Source organism: Argopecten irradians, chromosome 12 (genome assembly GCF_041381155.1).
Source record: "Argopecten irradians isolate NY chromosome 12, Ai_NY, whole genome shotgun sequence".
Taxonomy (NCBI): Eukaryota; Metazoa; Mollusca; class Bivalvia; order Pectinida; family Pectinidae; genus Argopecten; species Argopecten irradians.
Window position 1 is genome coordinate 5,218,290 of NC_091145.1, and position 26,346 is coordinate 5,244,635.

Genomic DNA, 26,346 nt, shown 5'->3' on the forward strand with positions numbered 1-26,346 from the left:
GAATTTCCAACACATGGCCAATGTGCGATATACATTTATTTTCAATTATGAACCTCTGATGAGATTACTTTGGTGTGTGATACCCCGAGAGAATTAAATTATGACAGAGAATTATTTTTTTTAAATGTCGATATCTACATTTTATATTCGTGATGATTTCAAGAAGAGCAATGGTCATAAGACACCTCCTTGTTGAACGCAACTTGGAAAATGCTGAGTTCAACAGGGTGGTGTCCTAAGGCCATCGTTCTTTTTGTTATCATCACGACCACCAAATAAAGATACTGAAATTTCCACAATTTATTCTATATATCCAATGTGAAATTTAAGGGTCTTTGATTCGGTCAATATGATGTTATTCCGTCCTGGTAGAATATAAAGTAATGACCTCGGGCTACACCCCAGCTAGGCTACATTTTAATACTACCATTGCTATAGTGCACCAAATTGACCCCAGCAAAGGATATTCAGTCATTGAGGTGACAATTCCCTGTGTTAGTAAACTTCTGTCGTAATTCCATATTTAAATCTACATAATGCTTACCAATAACGTCGACTTAAACGGTTTGATAGCTTTTCGTAATAGATGTAGCGATTTGGAGGCGATTAATGGCCCCTCAACTTATAAATCCGCTTTTCCTTTTACGTCTATGGGAGTGTAAACACGTATTAAATCTCCAAAGATTTGTTAACTTGTCGAAAAATCTTACATTAAATATTTTATCAAATATGAATGGTTTTGATGATTTATAAATTATGAAAGTATTTATTCATATTTAAAAATATAATAATTCAACTTTTGAAACTATCATTGATATACTATCTTTTGTTGTATATTATATCTATATCAAACCTCGTTGCCAAAAGTTGCCAATGAAATTGAAATTCACTAGTTCAATTATATGTAAATTTATGAGATTTTCCACTGGGTGAAAATTATGAACGGAATTAAGAAATCAAATACTTTTACTTACTATCTTATCTAGAATGCATGAATAAACATTACACGAGTGGGAAACACCAAGTACTGTATAGTTTAGAAAGCTGGAAAAACGGCGATAACGCTTGCCCTCTGTCGAGTCCACGACAATACCGCATTGATAAGAGTAAACATTTAACTTTGTGTATATACACGAAATAAAATTAATATAAAACCGCCTGAGCCATTGAACTGTTGAAGTGTCTGAATGTGACGTTCGGAACATTGATATACATTTCTACATAACAACATTTGCAACCATACTGTACACATGCATTGGTATTTAGAAAGGGAGACTATTTCCCCCTATTGAGTTGACTGAAAGCCAGCAAAGAGGTTTATTTAAACAGGTTTACTATTAGTAAATAACCACTTACCAATGCTAACAACACGAGTAAGAGTTTGTGACAGACGCCGAGAGTTTAAAGCGACTTTGCATATATACAATATACCCGGTGTGTTTGGACGCCGTTATTTTGCCTATATGATGAACATATGTTGACGATGGAACAAGATCTCTCAGGAACGTGTGTCTTTACGAACAGTTTAATTTACTGACAAGATACTTCAGATGATAAGTTGTTGGTAAATATGCATTTTTGAATATCTCTTATGATGTTTATTGATATTGTCACCGAATACGCCAAAATAAGGTGTGTTTTTTAATTTCTCTATCTGCAAATGACATTGCTTTACCGTTAGCTTCGTGATTTGGTTGTTTGTAAAAACGACTCGAAATACAAATTCCACATTTTTTGTGTTAGCTTTCTGGAAACGAACTACACTGAGCCACAAGAATCATTGATGTAATTTGAAACAGATGTACATTTCCTTCTGTGAAATGTTGATTTCTGAAGTTCGAAGATTGAAATGTTCACCCTATGGCGATGATGGGATTTATTTCCGAAAGTGAAACATACATCGAAACGGATTGTGGATGTTGAAATTGCCAATCAAGCTTATTTCATAGTTGTTGGAATTATTATTATGGACAAAATGGTGAAACGGTCGTGGAAGTTCAAATCTATGGACGAGGTGAATACCGCGGTCAACATGTCTCTGAAGACGACCATGTTTAATGAAAGATGTCGGCGTTGGGAAAAGGTTTGTGTTTAATTTCTTACTTTATCAAATATGTATTTTATTCACAACACATAGAAAAGTTAATGTAACTTATAGTAATGGTTAAATCGATATAACTTTTTGTTGTACTAGTGACAAACAACCAACGCTTCATGACGTCATGATATTGATGTAATATCACATTTCCTTCAGCTGACTTTGAGCAAATCAGCAAATCACTTATTTCATTTTTTTTCGTAGATTTTTCCTGATTAACAGCTAAGGTCAGTTAAGGGCAAGCTCCGATGTTTCGGGTGTTGTTCTTGCTTGTGTTTTGGGAGGCTGTGGTATATTCGTGTTGTCTCTCCTTGTAATAGTGGGAATTGTTACCAGTTTTTATAGTACAGAAACTACCTTTGTTTTGGACTAGCTAAGGCGAGCCTCGCCCAGGAGCCAGAACCCAAAACTCCATTTCCCATGGGAATGTCCCACTCCCTTTATGGCCAAAACTTAGAAAAGTCAGTCAGATATTTTATGAATGCTTTACATATGTCATATTATGATATCTAAATGTTTAAATGAACTTTCTTTGTATATATATATTACATCAGATGAATGAGTTTAATTTCATGGCAAATAAATATCTGTTCAGTTTTTTAAATGACTCATCTTAGTTCGCGCCCATGTGTTTTTTAAACCCACCACTTGTAATCCCATGTGTGACTATGATAAATAATCAATATATCAATCCAATTACATACAGTTTGAACACGGGATTGCCAATTTCCTCGTACAAACATGACTAGGTTATTAAAAAATTTGACGATAATAAAAAAATGAAATTCTCACAGAATAGGTAAAATCTTGTTTATGAGTTGAACACATTGATCGTAGATGATCGTGATGTCATACACTCTTGTTTAAACGTGACTAGTTTTATATCAACTATAGGTACGATATATCGTACATTTATGCACATGAATATAATTTTGATATAGCTTGATTTAAATTGTAGAATAAAAGAATAAAGTTAAAATAAGAAATAATGCTGATACTACATAAACTAAGAACTTTAAAGTGACTGTTTTACTATTGTGCAATATGTATAGACTCAAATCTACATCATTCCCCATAATGCACTTATCGTTTTTGTTTTTGTTTTTTTTCTTGCTGCTCAATTCGCAATCGGTGTCAAAGATAGATAACTCTATACTTCTATAATTAACATCAGTAACAAAACATAAAAAGCATACATAAGCAGGCGCGGACCTTTATTTTAGTTTTTGTCTTTAAAGATATTTTATTGTATGAAGACAAATGTATCAGAAGTTATTACAACTATCTTCATCAATAGAGTATTACATTAACACTATAATTAATTCTTCTTTGTTTTCATACCAAATCCGGCTTTCTGATTGGCCAATATTATTTTTGCATACCACTATGAAAAAAAAAATCCGAGAATGGCGCGAAACCCCGACGTTATCGTGACGTCACAATAGAGACATTGACGTTGCGTATTGATTCGGAAAAAAGAATCCCTTGAAAAACCACTAGAATGGTACATTTAAACATACTTAATTTTATCAAATAGAGTATAAAATTAATTATAAGTATTGATGTCACTATTTTTTAAAAATTTTATCGGGATATGAAAAAAATTGTTTGCAAACTTTTGTGAGTACGCGGATTCACACAGTTTGCAAACAATTTTTTTTTCATACCCCGATAAAATTAAAAAATAGTGACATCAATGCTTAAATGATTTTGATAATACAAACAATTCAAAGAATCTTGCATTAATTAAACTCATACTAAATCTATCAATAAGGTATATTAAATGTTGTCCAATATATATTATTATTTGTCAGATGCGTTCAAAATCTTATACAGGACCTGTATTTAATTTCAATCAGATTTATTTGATTTCAGTAAGATTTTCCTCACCTAAATTTCACACGATAGAAATTTCTATTTTAAAAATGTTTTTGATATAAGATAATTTTTCTCCAACAGTTAAAAAAGTTGGTTACTTAATTAAAATAATTATATGCATTGTCCACATTGATTTGCCTTGGAGCTTTAAGGCCCCTTAAACATCGGGGTGTATTAAACTTATATCTTGATGTTAAAAGGCTCATAAAAGTTATGAATCAACGCGTCACTTGCGTTTTATAACGAATTTACGCACGACATCCTTTGATCTTTTAAGTCCCAGCAATATTGCTATTACAGAATTTTTAAGTAATTTAAAAGATCAAAAAGTTGCAATTTTCTACATGAAATACCTTTTTTGCACGTTGAATGTCATATTTCTAATAAAGAACGATTAGCTATTGCCAAATATGTTTACGACATGAATTTATCATTTCTGTCAATATCTAATAGGTCGTTTTTCAATTCCAAGGGCAACATTTGATCAAAGTGAAAACACAATTTATTCCATAATATATGATCCCTATGACCCCATGACGTCGTCAAAATACATTATCAAAATATGGCACTAGTGGTCATTCTATGAATGGAACAAAAATTATTGTCAGCTAGAGCCAAAATGTCTATATGTAGTAATATAAATCGACAAATCCAACACACAAAATATTAATTAATATTGGTAGATTTTGATTTAATTGTGGACATGAACGTTTATGATAAACAAATCTAGTAATTCAAATTAAAAGTTGATCAAACAAGAGTTAATATATACAAACAAACACAGAGTTTACGAAGACTTCTGGAAGAAAAAGAAAAAAAAAATACAACAAAAACTACCCTCTCCCTTCAACCTAAAAACCCATAGGAGTTGTTAGAACTAATTTGTCGCATCAAGAGGAGATGATGAAAATGTGAAACGTGATGTCTCATACAGAATTTCAATTATCAATTTTAAATTGAAAATGGTGATCGAAATGTTGTAAGAAAAGTTCCAAGATAACAATACATAAAGGCGTGAAATCTATACACTTGAAAACATTGAAAAAATGTTATAAGTACACCTTATTCTCAGTCGATGTAATTCTTTCTTTTCTAATTTTGTTTCGTCAAAATATTCTCCGAAGAAATGCACAATGTTGTTTGCAGTACATGTGGATGAAATTGACATAATCGCTATTCTTTATGATATTTACATTTAGAAATATACATTTCTATGTAGGTGATTGGCGGTTACCGACATTTGCTGTGGATGGTCGATCGAAAGCATTTCCCTGAAGACTACGAACCTCCAGCTGCCTTCCAAATGTTTGTGAGTACTTAGAGGTATTTGTGATTTCTGTAAAATCCCATTCCGAATTAATATTGTACCGGGGTACTTCATTCAATACTGGATAGTTGTTTTGTGATTCAAATCCATTAAGGTTTGTTTACTTAAACGTTGTCAAATATACAAAGGCAAATTATGTAAACAGTTAGGTATTCAATCAAATCGGAAGATCTTTGAGCCTTTTCGTCATATGAAATATTAGGGGGAAATTCAGAGTGACTTTCCGATGTTTAGAAATTGAGTGATACATACTACTACACCCATTCTCGATATTCCAGTGGTTACTATCACTGTCATCATATTCATCCTTGGAATATATCATAGCAAAACTGAAGATATTTCACGAATAAATTCGAATAAATGTATGGAGCGAAGCCCAAATTCGAAGCCACATTGTCAGAGGACCAAACTACCTGTCTCATCGCGCTGTCATACACACACACACACACACCTTCCGTGTTGTTGTGGTATATTGCAGGGTGGATATAACGACAGTGATATTAACCCCTTGAATATCGACGGTGATTTTTATCGGTCATGAAAATGACAACTCTTGTCATCGTTTAACTTGCACAACAATCCTTTCAATTTCCTAAATACACATTATAAAAGATCACATATGATTCCTTATAGATATTATAATACATTTGAAACTAATTAACTTTATTTACAGATGTACGAGATATATTACCATTTGGCCGTGGCTTATCAACACGTGGGCAAACACAAGCAGGCCACCACCGAACTGACCAACGCCATAGATATAGTCTCGATACCAAAGGTAACAATAGGAATAATCTCGATACCATGGTGACCATGTATAGTCTCGATAAAAAGGTAACCATAATCTCGATACCATGGTGACCTTGTATAGTCTCGATACCAAAGGTAACCATAATCTCGATACCATGGCAATCATGCATAGTTTTGATGCCAAAGGTAACCACTTGTTCCAATGCAAAAATAGCTATATAACTATAATAGATGTAGGAACGATATCAAAGGTACATATGCAAACTGTCTTAACCTAAAATTGACCCCAAGACATCTAGACATGAAATTGACCAGAAACTTTGGTCAATTTCGGGTTAGGAAATTCGTCTGTGTAAACCATTGTTTCATTGTCGATATATTGTCTCTTTGTTAAAGGTCACCCTCGATATAGTCTCTATGTCAAAGGTCACCATCAATATAGTCTCAATATTAATTAAGTTACCATCAATATAGTTTAAATCCCATAAGGTATCGATATACCACATGCAGCATCACTGCATCATTGCCATCGATATGGTCTCTATCACAAAGGTTTCTATCGATATAGTCTCTATGCCAAAGGTTGCTATCGATATATTATCTATGCCAAACGTTGCTATCGATATAGTATCTATGCCAAAGGTTGCTATCGATATATTATCTATGCCAAACGTTGCTATCGATATAGTATCTATGCCAAACGTTGCCATCGATATAGTATATATGCCAAAGGTTGCTATCGATATATTATCTATGCCAAACGTTGCCATCGATATAGTATCTATGCCAAACGTTGCCATCGATATAGTATATATGCCAAAGGTTGCTATCGATATATTATCTATGCCAAACGTTGCCATCGATATAGTCTCTATGCCAAAGGTTGCTATCGATATATTATCTATGCCAAACGTTGCTATCGATATAGTATCTATGACAAAGGTTACTATCGATATAGCCTCTATGACAAAGGTTACTATCGATATATTCTGTATGCCAAACGTTGCCATCGATATAGTCTCTATGCTAAACGTTGCATCGATATAGTCTCTATGTTCTAAAATTTGTCATCGATATAATTTCTGTACCAAAAGCTACTATCGATATAGTCTACATGTTAAAGGTTACCATCGACCAAAAAAAGTCACCAAGCCTGTTATACCACGGTTCTAATAGCAACAGCCATGTCTATGTTCCTTAACAGTTGAATTTCCGCTCGTGTTTATTTTAAGAAAGAAATATGTTGTAGAACCTATTTTTTTAAAAACAAGAATAGGAAATATGACATTTTTTTTTTATTACAGAATGGTTGCCTGGCTGGCTGTATGACTAATTCTTGCCTTATGACACCAATTTACGCACGACGAGCGTTCGCTCACGCTAAGTCAGGTATACACATATGACTTGGTAAGAAATGATCATTTAAAGATGCTCTGACTTGGTAAGAAATGATCATTTAAAGATGCTCTACCGCTGACAAATTGTAGTTTTTTCTATCAAAAACATTAGCAGATGAATAAGTATTTTTCTTTAGTTACAAAAGTTACCTACTTTACACCATTACCACCATCGAAAAGTTTGAGTTTCTAATTTTTAATAAGGATAAACATATTGAAAATGATTAAACATATTGAAAATGATAAATTGCGCTCCGAAAAAAAATCCGTGGCACTATCTTTTATATAGAGTGAATAACTTATTGCGCATGCATCAAAAGCAAAATAAATCATTTTATATTAATTATGTGTTGATTAGACCCATATATACACGATTTAAAACCAATTATTGTTCAAATGATGAATATTGTTTATGCTCTGTCGGCGGTGAAGCATTAACTCCTCAGCAACCAAAATAACATTTCTCAAGAAGTTTCATAATGTTTACCACTATTACAATACATGTGTATTGATTGGTGGCTAAAATAGACATCGTTAAGGCTGGTGGAAGTTACCCCCCTTGGAACATGACCATTATATTGCTATATATATTTATATTAAGTTTTATGAGTTCTTTATATGCTATATTTTCATGTTTCCCTAATTTCCTTTTGTAGGGGATATGGCTTTAGCTAAAAAGGATGCAGAGAAGACTGTCGTACTCGACAATAGAAACCCAGTAAGTACATGAATATATACAACAATACATGGAAATCGAAAATAAATTTAGACACTTATTCTACTTTGGAAAACATTGGAAAGATTTAAGCCATGACTGATTTTTTTTGTGATTTTTGATGATGTAGAATTATATCCACTTATAAGCCTAACTACCTTTTTAAATTCGATTTACCCACGATTTCATGCAAAACTAATCATCCATATTACGAGCGTTATACATTTATAATATCATTGATACTTTATTTGTATTAATGATTATTTTTTGTGTCTTTCAGGATGTTTACTGTATAAGGGCACTATTCTACAGCGCCAATAACAACGAGAAACACGTTAGTACTGTTCCCTCTTCTTCAGTTGATAAACACTATTCTGTATAAATTTACAATATTACAACTGAGTAATTGTAACACATTATTTTTCAAAGTGAATTGTCCTGTCAAAGTAAAATTGCTGAGTGAATTTGCGAATCGGATTTTTGGTCCTATTCTTGCTACGAATTGTACTGAATATTATGCGTAGTGAAAAGATAATCAGCAGCATTTGCAGCAGTAATACGACCAAATATCGGGTAACAATTTCACTGCAATTTTATGTGTAAAAGAGAAGCAAAATAAAGAAGCTTAGAAAATTGATTGTAGCACTAAGTTCAAATACTTTGTAAACAACAATCAATAATTCAATTTCTTATGTTACACTCATTTCTATTGGTTAGATCTTTGAGGTTATTTGTCTATAAACGACACCTCCATATAAAGGACACTTGTCTGTAAACGACACCTCCATATAAGGGACATAAATGATATAATCATCAATCACATGTAATGGCTAATTGTACTTTTGGTGTTCGTTATAGACAGGTTGTAAGTATATTGTTAATATACATGTGTACGTATTTCAGGCGAAAAAAGATTTGGAACTAGCCTTAAACTTTAATTCATCACATAACTGTACTCTTATGCTATTAAGAGCACTGAATATGACAGAGGTACGTATGATTGATCAATTGGAAGAAAGGTGATAAACCTTAGATATCCCCCTTATTTTCCTGTTGTTTCAATAGTCCTTGATCTTCTCAACGAACAAAATGTCAAATACTGCGAAAGAGACCAGTCATAAGTAATCCTCAATATTCCTGGGGTTACCATAACTGACGTTATATCCACCCCTGGACTATCTCACAGTAAAACTGAAGGCAGTTCAGGAGAAATTATCTGACCAATCACAGACCTGCAAAGATTTCCTTTGAAGACTACAGAAAGAGCGACGCCAAACTTCAAAGTCACACAGTCAACCACAGTGTACCGTTATACGACTCTTTTGATGTACATCAAAGGACTAAATTACCAGTTCTTTCCGGTTGCCTCCAGTTTTACTTTGAGATAGTCCAGTAGTGCAGAGATCGTATGTGATCGGGACCCCTGGAGTATAGAGGATGGTCGTAGGTAGACCTTGTTATCTCTTCCTTTCTCAATGAGGAGCGTGGTGGCCGATTGGTCACCCTAACTTAGTCTTCCCTCCCTGGGTAAGGAGTTCGAATCCAAGGTGGGGCAATAATGCGGTATAGACCGCAGATCGATGGTGTTCTCCAAGTATTTCCTCCACCTTCTAAACCTGTTAGTCCTTAAATGACCCTGACATTGATCAGAAGTTAAATAAATCACACCAAACCATCCTTTATCAAAATTTCCTGAACGAAATCAAAAAAAGTTTTCTTTTCTATACCAGCCAATGTTCAACTTTCAATTCATATCCATTCAGATATCCCCGTTCCAACATCTCCAAGAGGTAATTCCAACACATTTATTGATTGTTGTATAGCACATCAAAGTCAAACACAAAATCACGTTCAGTATTTCTCTTTCACCACTTTGAATGTGACTTTGTCAATAAGCGATATTTGTGTGAACACTAATTCTGGGTTTGCATAATGTGTATGAAATGCTAATTTGTTCAAATCAAATTTCTGCGCAGCTTTGAAAAAAAAAATTTGGAAGTCCAAAGCATTCCAATGTAAAACATTTCCGCGTTTGATGTATTTATTTTCTACTATTAAATCTTCAACAGTATGAAGAAAATATTTAGTACATTAGTTAGAAGAACATTTGATATGTACTTTGTTTGAAACCTATCAAGAAAAACATATCCACAGTAACTCATAATAGTGTGTATGTTGCTCAGATAATTGTAATGGTTCTTAGGTTTTCGAAAATATATATTATATAACATGTGTCTGTATATTGTACTGCTTGCTTGTTTTGAGGTTATCGTCGATTTTGTTTGTCTGCATGTTTTTATTCATGTTCTGTGCTGTGTCACCGCGACCGCGTTTTGTCATTGTATCATATATGCATATATACATAATGTACATCTCACGTCATATACGATTTCACCAATCACATGCAATGCTCTTTCTATTGTATCGTTGGAGCAAACAGGATGAGGAATTATGTTATTACAATGTCTACAACCAAAAACCCCAATATGTCATTATTACATTTTCCTAGTAATATTCCTATACTGCTACTAAAACAGTTTTTATGTGCGAATAAAAAAAAACAAAGTTTATTTCTGTTAATTTAAAAAAAATGCATTTCAGAATGTTAAAAGTTTTTAATAGATTCAAAAGGCTATTACATGCGATAATAGTTCCTTCGCAAATACATCTTTTATACATTTATAAACATGCGATGCAGAAGAGAGCGAATTCACTTATTTGAGATAAAAGTAAGGATTTTTACAGTAATTTGATCACCATGGCTTACCTTAACTCTTTGGGTATTTTCTTTAGATCATCAAGCAGGGGGCGGACCCCAACTCGTATATGAATGTTAACAGTTTCACACATCCATGCATGGTAGAATTCTTCGATAAGTAAGTAAACATAATACACTTGTTTGACAATAGATATTTGTCTTTTCTCTTTGCTTATGTGATGACTTTTATTTCCGTGTCTAGTGCGACAACTTGTACAGATGTTTGTGATACAAAACAAAGAAGGTGAAATACGAATGCACTCTAAACGTTCTTCATACAGTGACTTTCTAAAGGAGCGATGGGTAAACAAAGATGGCCGTAGTTTCTCTAATACTTTGGGGATAAACACATGGGTCTACTTTTTCAAACTGAGATTAGCTGAATCACTTGACAAGTTCAATTTTCATTTTTCATTTGCTCTACAACCTGAGATTATATCTTCGCTAAAATAGCAAGTAGATAAAGAATTGTAAATTTTGTAATGTTGATATCACTAGAAATCATTTTGTCTTGAACTGAAATACGTATTTGTATGTCGTCAAAATGTGACTAGCCTAATTATCTTTTGAACAACTTGGTCCTGATAGTTGACCTATAATTACAGTAGCGGAATTGTTTGTAATATCTTCTTGGTTCCTTTTGAGGTTTGTAAAATTGTTGTTTTGCAATTTTATCTACGTGAACTAAATAATTAAATGCTTTGTAAATGGTTGTTTGGCAAACAATCTATGACAATAAAACTAATTTGCAGCTTCGATGTCAAATACATTTTATATTCACATTCGTCCTTTATTTTTATTTTTATATAGGATGCTGTTTGGTTTGAGTGTACCACATACGATAACACACATAGACCTTACACCGGACAAACCCAGCAAAAAGTCAATGGGTAAGTGTTAAAACATTTTATTTGTTCAAATATATCCCATTTATACAGCTTTATTAGATACGCTCCAATTTCCCAATATTCTCATTGGCTAATACATGGTCAAGAGACGTTCAATATATAGCAGAAGTCAATATTCCTTTGAAAATAACATTTAGTTCTTCAGGGTGGCGTCTTATGACCAACTCTTTTCTTGTAACTAACATGCACATTAAAGAATAGTTTTAACTTTTGCGAAAGAAAATGCAGATCTAATATAAAAAAAATGAGGACCTTTGTTTCGGTCCATATGGTGTAATGAGGCCCTGGTAGAATGTAAATTAACGACCGAGGGCGTAGTATAACGCCATTTGGACCGAAACAAAGGTTCATAAATAGAGAATACACGGTTAGTATCTTACAATACAAGGTTTATTTTGGTGCGAGACTTGGGAAAGCCGAGATGACGAGGCTTTGCCGAGTCATCTCGGCTTTCCGTGTCGAGCACCAAAATAAAACTTGTATTGTAAGATACTAACCGTGTATTCTGTTTATCCTGCAACCATTATGGCATTCAAAACGAAAGCAAATTGACAGTTCCTTACTTTGTTTCGCTCGAAGCGAGACGCTTCTTTGATGCGGAGGTAAAGATTCATTCACTTAACCGAATGAGAGTGCACTCCTTTTTACTGCCATGGGAAATAAATAAGCGCATTCACAAACAGTAACCGTAATTCTATTCTGTGTGATATATCACTGAAAGGAAATGAAAATACTCAAATAACAATAAATACCCATTAAAGAATTACTTAACAATACATACCTTTGTCATGAGCCAAGAAAAAAACAACACCGCCATATATATGTACGAGATTTTCGATATCGTAAAAATGACGTCATTTCGGTGAATGTGACGTCACGTTTTAGCGGGACTGAATGACGTTTCATTCACCGGAAGGTTCAAGTTCTGGGTCAAGTTAGAAAAAGTTCCATCAGATATGGAACAAATTCACGTGATCGTATTGACGGATAAAGCATATCGTATTGACGGATAAAGCACAAGTTTATCCGGCAGTAGTTATCGGTCAGTATGTGGGACAGTCGCAGGATAAATATTTATGTCGCCCTATGGATTAGTAATGTGCATTAACATTATATACATATGGCAAAAAAATATGACCGACCCTAATTTTTTACCCATGACCCTATTTTTTTTCTCCACTTTCCTGCAAAAAAATATATTAAAAGTCGACCTCAGACTCCGGCTCCGGCCATTATTTTAGAGTGAAAGACACTAAAAAAAGTTATCATCTGAAAATAAAAATTTATTTTCTTGCCCAAAAATCAAAAGTAAAGGGCCTTAAATGATGTTAAATGGATAGTTTTATTCTGTTGTTGAGCCTTGACGGTAAAACGTTAATACGATACAAACCAATATTGCAGACTTCATTTTCCGTCAAAAACGTCAAAAATTGAAATACCTTTTTTTTTGATTTTCAGAAAACGAAGCCCAGAGTAGGCCTAACTCGCGCCCTTCCTCGAGTCGGTCCCAGGTGGAGCCATTCCGCTGCGGTACCCCTGTGACGTCAGAGCAAAATAAGAGCTCGTTAAGGCGCCGGAAGGACTATGGCGCCGCCCTACAAAAACACCTTTCTCGACCTAAAACGTCTACAGATTACTTTGGTATAAACATTGCTTTTCAATTAAATATTAACGCATATTAATGCAATTAAAACGTAGAACATGCCATCGACAAGACTTTTTTAATATATTCTCTCTATATATTTCTAGATAAATTCAATAAAAAAATAAATGACAAATGAATGCTTATTCGATTTTTTGTTGCGGAATTATCAAGTTGCGCCACTGTTGAGAGTATTATTAAAATAATATCAGTTTCGATTATCTAAAAGCGTTGTTTTGCTGATGTTATTTTTCTTTGTTTTTAAGAAAATTTCAAAAAGGAAAGAAAATTAAAGGCAATTCAGGACGATATAAAACGACGAGCGGCTTCAGCAGACATGAAGTCGCGTGCTCAGACGTCATCAATGAAAAGTTCAGGGACATCTAGAGTACTGGCAGCAACAAAAACAACGAACTTTGAAGCTCAGTTCAAAACAGATAAACACAATAAAGAAAACGAGGAATTTGATTTTGACAGCAAAAAGAATAAATTTATAATGAATATGCCTACGTCATATTCAATACCCGTAAGTATCTAGATATAATCATTTTACAATGATAATCAAATTAATTAAGAAACACGTGTATTTTGCTTCGTAAATTTTCAATTCCGTGTGCTGACCATACCCATATATACTGTCTAACACTGTGAATTTATCTATACATGTATTATGAAATATTGCCACATTTCAAATTACGTGGAGTTGGTATGCAATAAGTGTATTCGATATACATGTATACACGTTGTCTAACGTTTGGCCGCTGGAAGTCTGTGACAGAAGCCTGTGGTTTTCCTCGTAGAATTCCGGTTTTTTATTACTAAATTTAAGGGCGTTAAATGTCATCAAATGTTTAAACGTGATTTCCTAGAGAGAAAAAAGCACTGCATCATCATCATTGTTACGAAAACCTTCCGGATCGCTTATTAACGAAAGCTATGTTTCAGGGAATGCTATGATAATATGCAATTTTACCTGAATTTTACAGGTGTTCCAAGCTACAAACATCAAAGAAGCCCCAAGAATGTATTATAAGTAAGTATACTTATAATTTCTGAAAGAACTGAAACTGATTTTAATATTCACGTTCATTGCTGCGTGCTTTTTATTAAAGTTCTAGTCGTCAATGTATATAACAAAAGCAAACATGATTAAGTTGAATAGGTATTTTAGTATGCCTAATAAGTACTCTGAGGTTGACTCGATTGGTACTGTTCTTCATCTGAAATTTGTATTCCGGGCACTCAACACGCCATTCTACTTTCGGAAGCTCTTGTATTATCACGATTTCATTTATACTGACATTTTGTTTTTGAAATAACAATATATCAGGATTTCCACCGCTGACAAATGGTAGTTTTTCTCTACTTTCAAATACAGGAGCAGACGAATTAGTATTTTTCTTCCTTTACAAATGTTATTTACTTTACACCATTACCACCATTGAAAAGTTTAAGCTTCTAATTTTACTTCAAGATAGAAATATTGAAAAAAATTAATTGCCCCGCGAAAAAACTCCTGGTCACTATGTCCTTTATGGAATAAATTACTGATTGCGTATACACCAAAGACAAAAGGATTTTGTATTTGTTATTTTTTGTGCTAATTAGACATATATATATGCACGATTAAACACAAATTGTTGTTCAAATGATGAGTATTGTTTATGCTCTGTCGGCGATGGAGCATCTTTAACTGATTGCTTGGTTATGTTACAGACCTTGGAAGGGTGACAAACTACCAGTAGCAGAGTTAACGAAGAGACAAACAACTCCCGTGTTTTATTAGATATGGATCAAGTGATTAAAGTTTAGTGGAGTATCCTACGTAACACAAAATTATTTTTTGCGAGTGATTAAATTTCACGACTGGTTAGAATTCGTAAAATTTGATTATGGGGAATATTTAGAGTACATGGACAAATCAATAAGGTAGCATCATAGATAATAAATATTAAGAGATAAACGATATTAATTGTTTATTAGCACAAAACTGATACCAAGATATGAGTATTTGAATAGCAGTTTTCAGCGAAAGCGTAGCTCGAATTTTATCGTTCAGATTAAAGCCACAAAATCACGCTTCGTGTTCATTGCAAAAATAATATAAAAATGATTATATAAAATAATAGTATAAAATTACCGGACAGCCGGTTATTTTCGCTGGATGGTATTTTGGCGATTTCGCGGGACATTGCTAGGATCGCAAAAATGAAATAGGCATATGCACATGTATATATACTCATAGACACATTTTAAAATGCTGTAGTTAAATTTTCCTGTTTTATTAAAAAAATTTATTTTGAGCTTCGAAAATAACAGACAAAACGGTATTTTATAAAATTTGCTGTATGTGTATTATGTAGGAATGCACAGTACCAATAAAATGAGATTCAGTGGATCAAAATGATCCCAGTCGGTACCTAGGAGTAAATATGTACAATTATGAATAAATTCATGAAATGCAGGCGTAGTCCTTATCATTTATATTTATAAAATGTATTTTATGTATCCTAAAACATACACTTGGGCGGAAAGTGCACATGTACAAACACGTGTCCGTAAAGAGATTGTCTGATTAATGAAAATGACGAATCAATACAGAGTAAAAAAGTTTTCCCCTTTGAATATCAAGTTAGAATAGATAAAATAATAAATGAATAACATTGTATCAATATAGAGTAAAGAAGTTTTCCCCTTTGAATATCAAGTTAAAATAGATAAAATAATAAATAAATAACATTGTATGAATAACATTGTATCAATATAGAGTAAAGAAGATTTCCCCTTTGAATATCAAGTTAAAATAGATAAAATAATAAATGAATAACATTGTATCAATATAGAGTAAAGAAGTTTTCCCCTTTGAATATCAAGTTAAAATAGATAAAATAATAAATGAATAACATTGTATCAATATAGAGTAAAGAAGTTTTCCTCTTTGAATATCAAGTTAAAATAGATAAAATAATAAATGAATAACATTGTATCAATATAGAGTAAAGGAATTTCCCCCTTTGAATATCATGTGTAAACCTGTACACTAAACAATTTCAGATGTATAAATTGCATCCTCAAACCTTCGTCCATTACTACCTAATTAAATAAAATACAAGAAAATGATTAACATTCTCAACAACTGATTACTGTTAAACATTATTTGCAAAGTAAACTTTTTTCTCAAAAATGAAGACATGTGACTTTTGTTTTCCTTCTTGTAGATAAGTATCCATAGTGACGTCATTATTTTGTGAGCGAAACTACGTTATTTTCCCCGAAAAATAGGACATTACGCTGGCAAAAGCATGACGTCATACTCAATACCTACCCACAAGAGAAGCTACACGTAACTCTGTTATATTTTAATACAGAATAAACACATACTAGAACAATAATACTGTTATAACAATGTAAAATGTTTAATTGTTAGATTAAGACAGGTAAATATTTAATTTTACATATACATTGTAAATGACATAGAAACTAGAAATTGTCATTGAACAATTTAAAGAGCTTTTCACCAACAGGATTATTCATATAAACAAACTTGATATCCATTATTTCAGCATGCTATAGCACAATGCAGAAGAAGGTTTTTGATGATTTCTTTTAAAAAAATTGCTCCATTTTTTATTTTACATAACAAATAAAAATGAAAGAAATTCACCAAGGCGTTAACGAGATATTGACGTAAGCTTAAGATGCCATAGCGGCCATATTGGATTCATGACAGACATAAAAATGCTGCTGTTACACTCACTTTCAACTTAATGTCATACCATATGGTGACACGTTCAATGTCACATTCACGTGGATTAAAATTAACAATATTAATTTGGAACAAAATGGTAGTTCCATCAAATGGAAAATGTGGATACAAGAACAAAATCAATAATAAATAAAAATATAAGTTTAAATCATACAAATTTGTGATGATTAATATGCATTTAATATAGTTCGAAAATCATGAAAATATCTTCAAGTGAATTACATGTTTTATAATATTATGCATGTATATTTCAAATTAATAGGGATGCAATATACATATGTTTTTTTAACGTGGCTTTGGCAATGCATGAACACAGTTCGTAAGATTAAGCTGAATGCATTGAGCTAATTTGCTGCTCACAACCAGACTTCTGATATTGTGACCTACTATAAACGATGACTGAAGGAAGACATGTCCCACCGCAGTTATCTTGTTCATCAGCAATGGCTTATGAGATCAGATGGACATTTGGTACATCATAACAATATAAGGAATCTCTCAGTGCCTAAACTCTCATTGGACAGGATGAATTTGTCCACAACCACGATTGAATTTCTCGTCCTATCAGAGTAAAATTAAACTTTCTATAGAGAAGTTCTGAACACAGACATTGGTCACAACTCATCATATCTATCACGCTTGTCATTGTAACATAATCCTCATTTGAAGATGAGTGACAGGTAGGCGAATTAAACTACGAATATAATTAAATTTAATTTTGACTAGACTTAAGAAACTAGAAATTCACCCATAGATACTTGTACGTAATATTCATACATTTATATACAAGGGCAATTTTTAAACAGTTAGATTGCAATTTCAAGTAAATAGCTCTATGTTAGAGTATACCAGATAACACATATTGCATTGATGCGATCGTAGGGACAACGATAACTCTGGTTGATCAACATTATGGCGTCAGCAAAATTTCATGTGTAATGTTTTGACTACCGAACCTACTTTTGTCAGAGAAACGTTTTAAACCTCCAATTCTATCGCAATTAAGTTGTCAGTTTTTTCAATCCTTTGAAATGCCTATTTGTATCAGCTCTACACACGGAAAACATTTTGATTCTTAATACGGAGGGTTTAATTAAGATTGAAGTATCAGACCATTAGTTACAAATATAACCCAGCATCTTTGATTTAGAGATAGAGGTCTCCTGTTACTACTTAGTGTTGAAATCATCGATTCAACCGCTAGCGCTTCATGGAATTTGCCTCTGTCCAGTTTGCATTCATATTGGCAATGAATGCCAACTGAAAGACGTTCAATGCTTATTAAATTACATTAAAGTATCAACAAAAAAGATATATTGAAATGGTTTGTTAAAGAATGGGTACAATATGGGAGATAATTTTAATACATAAATGTGTTTACACTTCATTTGAATGTCTCTGTCCTATAAGAAAATATTAAAAAAACATTTTATACTTAGACACTGTAACTTATTGTATAGTTGTTAATCTTCACGGGGTTCTTAATTTCGCTAAATCCGCCGATTCATCCAAATAAACGAAAAATAGCATCTCGCGAAATTAACCAAAAACATGGTATTACATATCAGAGGACTACACCTACAACCGATTGGCTGGATTTCTTTTTTACAAGAATAATTAAATGGTTTTCCTCGATATTGTTCTCAAGTACAGATGTTTTTTCAATTTCACATTCGTTTATAGTCTCTGATGAGTTTTCCCCTTCACTTAACGTTGTTTCTAAAGTCTTTGTACTGGTATGTTCGTCGGTTGTGTCGGCCATGTTATTCCCTGTTGTCTCGTGACTCGCGCGTGATTTACTTCTGCGGGATCCATTTAACGATTGGTTCTCCGATACCTGTATGCTTGTTACTTCTATATCTGCAACAGTCCACGTTTCTTCATAGCTCGCTATAACATTATTGAAAACCTCCTGAAAATGGAGATTATTCACATCAATTCCTTCTGTCTTAGGAGCTTTCAACATTGTCCTAAACAGCCAGGGTAGCAATCCTCCAGCGATCACAGTTAGAGTTTGATTCGTGGCCAGGGTTGATGTTTCTTCAGCAAAAGCGCTAGCAATCAAAATGATGAGGAATAGGAAGAAAAATATCCGGGCGATACTGATGAGAACAGAACGAAGATTCTCCGCGGTCGGACCAGGAGTTCCTGCACACTCCATGACGGAGGTTTTCTTAAAAAAATTCGGCGGTATATACGGAGTGTCTCTCCGATCAAGAAATAATATTAGTCGTTTTGTTCTCCACACTAGCGCTCCGTCTTCGAAAGATAATTTGATGTCGTCACGTGGAAGATTGTCATCTCCCGAAGGTGTCTCGTTCTGTAACTGAAATGCAGTATTTTTCTGAAAGTTTTCATTAAGTAATGAAACTCGAACGACATCGTCCCGTGTTTTCTCTATGGCTTCTTTTATAATTGTTGTATTGAACTCTAGGTAGCGATTTGCCACGTCGTTAAAAAGGTCTCGGATATAGAAGAGCAACATCAGGAACACTATGACGTATGTCGTTGTGAAGGACGCGTTGAGGAGTAGCCCTATTAACACGTAGATGCCCATATCTATATAGAACGCCGTGCAGTCTAGCACTACAAAAATCACGACAGGGATGGAGCAGACGAGAATGATAATGAGAAATATATCGGCAGGTGAACAAATTTGATCGTCATCTTCATCTTGGTCCTCATCTGTGTCGACTTGGTTGAAAAATATCTGATTTAGTCCTAGCCATTTGGACAAGTGTTCTACGGTCGTCCGTACACCGCCACTACGAGATAGGCAGCCGCACTTGTTTGAAAGCACAAATGTGGATAGATATAACGGAATAGAAAACGTTAGATTTATTGTGGGGAAAATGTAAAACAGGAGGGTAAAAATAGCGAACGGAAGAAAAAGGACGAAAAACACAGGTATGAACAATCGACCTAGGATAGATCGACTTGTAACGATCGAATGACAAGCCTTATATATGGTGTGGAAGGCGAAAGACATCCGTCGTTTGCGCGAATCACGAAGACACTGCTTCAGAATATCTATCACTACATTTGTTTGATATGTTCCCTGTATTTTAAAGAATTGTACGAGCACTAAAAGACCAATGAGAGTTACATATGCCAGATACATCCAATCACGCCATTCGATTCGTTTACCGAAACTGCCATATTGTAAGATATTGGAATTTAGGTTCAGGCGTTCCAAGCTATTGAAAATATACCATTCTGGAACTGTTTGAACGACGTAAAATACCGATTTTATGATGACAGGGATATTAACTAGTGTAATTATTATAATTAGATTTACAATGTTTAATATCTTTCCTAGTAATACTCTAAGGAATTCCCGAAGTGATGCAACGCCTTTAAATGAGCGCCTTCTTTGTTGATATTGGGTTAGCCTATCGTAGAGCATGGTAAATGGACCTGACGGGTCGGTGTCTTTACCAATTAGATTATCTTTATCAACGTAAAAATAAATTTTCTCCAGCGTGCAATCGTATGTGATGTTGTTGTTCAGTGTCGACAATGTACTACAGAATTTCGGCATATCTTTGCAATATTCCTTGGAGATGTTGATGGGTTGTTTTTCCGTGGTTTTTGCGTCTCCATTAGGATCTTTGGTGACATGGATCTGAAGTTTGGAATTAATCTTGTGCTGAAAGAAGACATCACTGATGTCGTCCCGGAACAACCCAAACGGGATAAGTAAAGGTGCAAACATCAGTGCAATACACGGTAAAATGAGAATACCCAGCAAGAATATGTTCATCCACGTGCTTCTTTGCAGTTCGTAACTCGTCGTATTGAATTGTTTATCCTTATTGCAGCACGTGAAATAAATTTCGGTACCAGTGTCAAAGACTCTAAAACGAGCATTGCATATTTCGTTTCCGATCCAGGAAATATTGGCGATGCGATCAGAAATAAGATTATTTAGAATAAGATCTTGGACACTTGCTGTGATTTCCGCTGCCGACATTTCAGATGAGCATCCCTCAGGGCTATCGGACAGTTGGATGTTCATTGAAGATATTCCGTAATTTAAACTAGTCAAGGATAGCATTCCAAAGTCTTGTCTCAGCCATAGCAGACCTTTGCCATGGTTTCCGGACACGTGAAACCATGTCAGGGGTTGAGGGGTGTCAGGAGTTATAGGAACTTCCTGACTGGTATTGCTGAACGAGAACAGCAAGACCAACATATTGTATCCCACTAACAATGCTTCCTGCAGGTCATCACTACTCTTATCGGAAACAAGTCGGCAGGTGGTTCCGGATGGTTGCACAGACGCCTCAGTTACAGGACTAGTCATGGAAGAATTCACGCCAAGAGATGCGTTGTTGTTAGGGCTCATTTCAGTAGTTTGACCATTTGTTAAATAACAAAGTGCCAGGAATATGACAAACATCATGACGTCACACGTCCTTGATAGGAATGCCATTGTTCTGTAAGAAAAGAGAACAGCAAATATTTGTATCATTTAAGATAACGCCATTTTACAATATGTTTGGAACGTGATCTTAATTATAGCAAAACAATGCTACAATAGTGAGAGTGATATTAACGAAGGCGTTTCCTGTAGAACAAACATACTCATGATAAGTGGATGATTGAACCGGTTCCATTTTATGAAAACAATTCGATCACAATTTTTCAATTATCAGAAGAATGCAATTTGAATGCGGATTTATAAATATTCTGATCAACGGCTATTTGAAGCCATGTGTAACCCAGTTGGCTCGACCTTATGAGTATATGCACGTTGAACTTCTACTTTGTGTTACTACAGATCAAGCTTTATTTCCGTTCCGCGGAAATAATAATTTCCTTCATGCCGCAGTTATATACCTACTATAAAGATACTTTATATACGCACGAGCTAAAACAGTATTACTGAATGTTTGTTAATGATGGGTGAGTTTAATATTTTTCCTATCATTATTTAGTTTTTGGTTCTTCTATATTAAATATATGTTTATCTATCAATTAAACGTATGGGATCTTTTTGTTGTCATAATTTGTTTGTTTAATACTGTTTTTCTTTTCATTTTAGTTCAAATGACAATAAATTATAATAGGAATGAACAAGGAAATTTCTATAAAAACAGTTTTTTGCATTATAAAAAACTGAAAAACGAATTTCGAGAGGGAGCCATTCAAGTTATATGTGCCGTATTTTTCATACTCACGAATCAAAAAGAGCTTTTTAATATGTTATTCATCAACAAAACATTTATATTTATACAGATGTATGTCTATCTTAACATACATAAGGCACAGATAACAAAATTTGTTCAGTACATACATTCTGTGTTTTATGGCATCAAGAATATTTGTGAGTCCATTTGAATGCTTTTTACAGCTTAATTCATTAAACCTGGTGTTTTTAATATATTACCGAAGAAAAAAAATAACAAATCAAATTTTAGGAAACATGTCACTTCAAATTTTCCGCCCGGTTATGGCACATATAAATTTTAATGGTGTTAACAATTGATGAGGAAATGTTATTGGAATTAGATGCAGGCAATGATAGAGACTTTAAATGATTTAAGGTGAATTTATGTAGACATCGATATTGTTAGATGTTGAAAACAGAAAATCTATTCAAACCGAATTTTCCTGTATAACATTTATTTCCTTTTAAGTCTAAAGATAAGATTATTATATTTTTGAATGTGTTTTAAACACTCAATTTCTACAATAAACGTACACACTTATTTCTGAAAGAGGGGAGGGGAGAGGCATCCTGTTCATGTTTCAGCTTAGAGAAAATTTATGTAAAAAATCTTAAGTAATGACAACACCAGATGTTATATTCATGTAATGATAGTAAATTTTGTTTTTCAAGAAGTATAATAATAAAGAAATGAGAACACAGCAACCATGAATGAATTACCTTCACACACAGGAAACTGGGCCCGGTTGTTCAAAGCATGATAACCTAAATCACATGTTTAGTGAAATTTTCATTTCTCATTTACTGAATAAGGACTAGGTGTTGTAAGGGTCTATTGTTGCCCCAAAAATCCACTATTTTTCAAAGTCTGTTATTTTAAGATGTTAATCCTGCATTTCAATTATTAAGTACATACCTGACATATTTGATAGTGCTATTAGGTAATATAGCAGTTCTAGTTGCTATGGCAACCATTTTTATTATAAATAAATTATGCAAAATGTGAAAATTTATCAAAATTTGCCTTTTACGCAGTTGTTCATCTAGTTAACATAGAGCGCATTCTAGAACAAACTTTATATTTCTCAAAATGATGTATTCTTTGTGTCTGCTAATTCCCTTAAAATATAAAGTTTGTTCTAGGTTGTGCTCTGTTGCTTTTAAAAAGAAAAATCTATAAAAAATATGCCAATATTGACCAAATTTTCAAATGCATAATTTATGCATAGTTACCATGGTTATATAGCAAAAACATACTTTCTGTCTACAAAAATTTCATTAAGTTTTTATCAGGGGCCAAAAAGAGCAATTACCATATCTAGTAGTAGAGAATAGAGCTCTTAAGATTCTTGTAAAACTTTGTAAAATTTGCATTATTTTATCTTGATTTGAAAATTATCGTTAACTGTATTAAGCCTAGTCACTTTTGAACAACTGGTCCCAGCAAGTCCATGTTGGTTATTACGCCGATGGTCGTCCACTGATGGGATTCAGTAATTCTCTATGACTGCTGCATTCATTTTCATGATTGATGAAGATAAATTCTTGCAAAAACATAAATAATATTTGATTATTTACACTTGTCATTACCTTTATTTAAATGCAAATAATGGGTATTATGAAATTAGGTAATATACATGTAGATGATACATGTAGATGTGTAGATAAATGTATCAATGATATATTCTAAATAGTATGATTAATAAAATAATATTGATAAGAATAATAAATGCCTATCGGATCACGTACATAGTTTTGTTCAGTGTTAAGAACACTATATACATGAATTAAAAAATAGGGAGACATGTACCACTTCAGGAAATGCAATATGCATGTCACCTTCAAACACGATGATATACAAACGATATGTAATTAATCATTTATAACTAATTTTGTAGTTAAATCATAGTTTGAAGTACCAGAAGAAAAATAAAACAATTATTGGTGATTTTTTTTTAAAAATTTGTCAGTAGTTCTGACATATTCTATCGTACACTGAAAGATATTCAAGCCGGATTCTTCGTAACTATCAGTACAACCAGATAAAAGTATTTGAAGATCAAAGTGGTTTTGTGTAAAATTTGATAACTTATTTTGGAGAATTGTTCGTTGATAAATATAGGTACTGAAAGAGAAGACGAAATATTCAGGAGTTACATATGCAATACCACATTCATACACTGGTGACTCTGCTAAATGGTCATTAAAGAGGTCAAAGGTTAAGTTGCTACAGAAATTCCCTAATTGACATATCACAATATTGTCTTTCCTTTTGCCTATTCGTATTGTCCTGTATATTAACTGTGACATCACTGATTTGCTGATTTAGAAGTTGGTTTTTTTAAATTGGTTAATAGAATTGATATTGGTCAGGTCAAATCTTAGTGCAAGTTCATTATATTCATTCAGGGTTTTTGGATTATCTTCCAAAATGAATTGTAAAGATTTTCTCATTTCTCAATAAGTATGGGATTACATTATTAAGATATTGTTTAATTAATTCATTTAAGTATGAAAGAACAGTTCCAGATAAAATTCTATAAAAAAAGGATGAAAGATGTTCGTTTGCGCCTTGTAGTAAGTGTATCCCATCGAAGTTCAAAGAAAAGTTAGAGTGTGATGTTCCTTCACGCAGTCCAGTGATAATTCGAGCAGCCTCTAATTGGATAGATTCAAGAAGAAATTAATCCTGTTGTGTACAATTATCAGAAGAAATCAGCAATGCTCTAATGTAGGTCTAATATATGAAATATACTTAATAGTTCGAGACTTTCAGATCAAGTTGTAAATTAGATATGTTATTAAATATGTCAAATAATGACCCATAAATTATGTTACACTTTATAAGTTTAATAATTCCTTTAATACAAAACGTAAAGCACTACGATTTCATTTGCAAAAAGCCTGCCATCATTTTTTTTATAAAAATAAAAATAACAAAATAATAGATGTAAATAGATGTTCAGCAGCAACTTTGTTAAAATACACATTTTCACAACATGCTATCAAACCGACGTTATCCTTGACATATGAGCAATTTGAGAATACTAGTATCGAAGATTTATTATTATTTTCCAAGGCCTAATTAATGTATTGCATCGTGTTTCCTGGAGTTGCTGATTACTTTCTGTTATTCTGGTAATACGTACACAGAAATGATTTGATTTGTTGGGAAATGGGACATTAGAGAACCAAAATTACAAAGTCTTACAAAGTATAGGACATTTTCCATTAACTGTATAATGTGTGCGATGTCCTCTTGACGTGCCAATGTCCTAAACGTCCTAAACGTCCTAAATGTTAAACGTGTAACATGAATTGTAGGACACCCGTATGATGGTGACACGGAAAACCTGGCAATAATAAAATTCTACTTACCTCATAAACGACTGTGAACGCTTTAGCTCTGGCCTCAATAATGATTACACACTCGCTAAACATATGTTTACTTCCGTTTTTACTAACATGGGACATACCAATTCATCCTGCGTCCTATATACTGCTTGTAAAGTTACATGTATTTATTACTTTAACCAAGAAATGGATATAAAAGTGAAATAGAAAATAAGTTGTACTTATTATGCGCAACAGCTTGTAGGCTTTTGTGTCCGGATATTTATCCCATGGTAATATATGTAAATATGCACATTCTCAAGGAGTATGAAGAAATCACTAGGCGCTATATCAAGACCACTAGCCCGATAGGTAATCAATGTCTGTCCATGAATGCTAAGCTTTAATGCAGATTGTCCTGCAGTCGAGATTGGTCGTCAATTACATAATATCTGACATATCATTGTCCTTGGGAATTTTCTGTGCATCTATATTTGTCGACTTGGGTTTTTTGGAGTCCCTCCATTAGAAATATTGCAGATGTCAAGTACTGACCATAGGACGGTGTTTTTTCTCCTGGTATTTAAAAAGAAAAAAC

The 26,346-nt window shown here is 33.4% G+C and overlaps 2 protein-coding genes across 3 annotated transcripts; one reads left to right on the forward strand and one right to left on the reverse strand.

Annotated features, from left to right (window-relative positions):
• The first annotated feature begins 1,174 nt into the window (after positions 1-1,174).
• Positions 1,175-15,296, forward strand: LOC138335994 (uncharacterized). Of its 2 annotated transcripts, XM_069285235.1 has the most exons (15): positions 1,175-1,564; positions 1,744-2,083; positions 5,196-5,285; positions 5,977-6,084; positions 7,361-7,445; positions 8,110-8,171; positions 8,449-8,502; positions 9,072-9,158; positions 9,932-9,958; positions 10,962-11,044; positions 11,737-11,816; positions 13,293-13,475; positions 13,743-14,002; positions 14,463-14,509; positions 15,193-15,296. In XM_069285235.1, the coding sequence occupies exons 2-15, from the start codon at positions 1,967-1,969 to the stop codon at positions 15,260-15,262; spliced, it is 1,353 nt and encodes a 450-aa protein (XP_069141336.1). In that variant the 5' UTR covers positions 1,175-1,564; positions 1,744-1,966; the 3' UTR covers positions 15,263-15,296. The 2 variants fall into 2 exon arrangements, with proteins under 2 accessions (XP_069141336.1, XP_069141337.1); XM_069285236.1 differs by lacking the exon at positions 9,932-9,958 and having other exon boundaries at positions 1,175-2,083.
• A 929-nt stretch (positions 15,297-16,225) lies between these two features.
• Positions 16,226-26,346, reverse strand: LOC138335993 (uncharacterized). The gene is made up of 2 exons (XM_069285234.1): positions 25,794-26,346; positions 16,226-21,681 (listed from the first exon to the last, which is right to left on the reverse strand). Exons 1-2 carry the CDS (start codon positions 25,796-25,798, stop codon positions 18,807-18,809), a joined length of 2,880 nt encoding a protein of 959 aa, XP_069141335.1. The 5' UTR covers positions 25,799-26,346; the 3' UTR covers positions 16,226-18,806.

Excerpts from the sequence above, each read along its gene's own strand:
- LOC138335994 (XM_069285235.1), top strand. The coding sequence starts at position 1,967 with ATGGACAAAATGGTGAAACGGTCGTGGAAGTTCAAATCTATGGACGAG. Across the intron at positions 9,959-10,961 it reads CGTTCCAACATCTCCAAGAG|ATCATCAAGCAGGGGGCGGA; the intron begins GTAATTCCAACA and ends TATTTTCTTTAG. Across the intron at positions 11,045-11,736 it reads ATGGTAGAATTCTTCGATAA|GATGCTGTTTGGTTTGAGTG; the intron begins GTAAGTAAACAT and ends ATTTTTATATAG.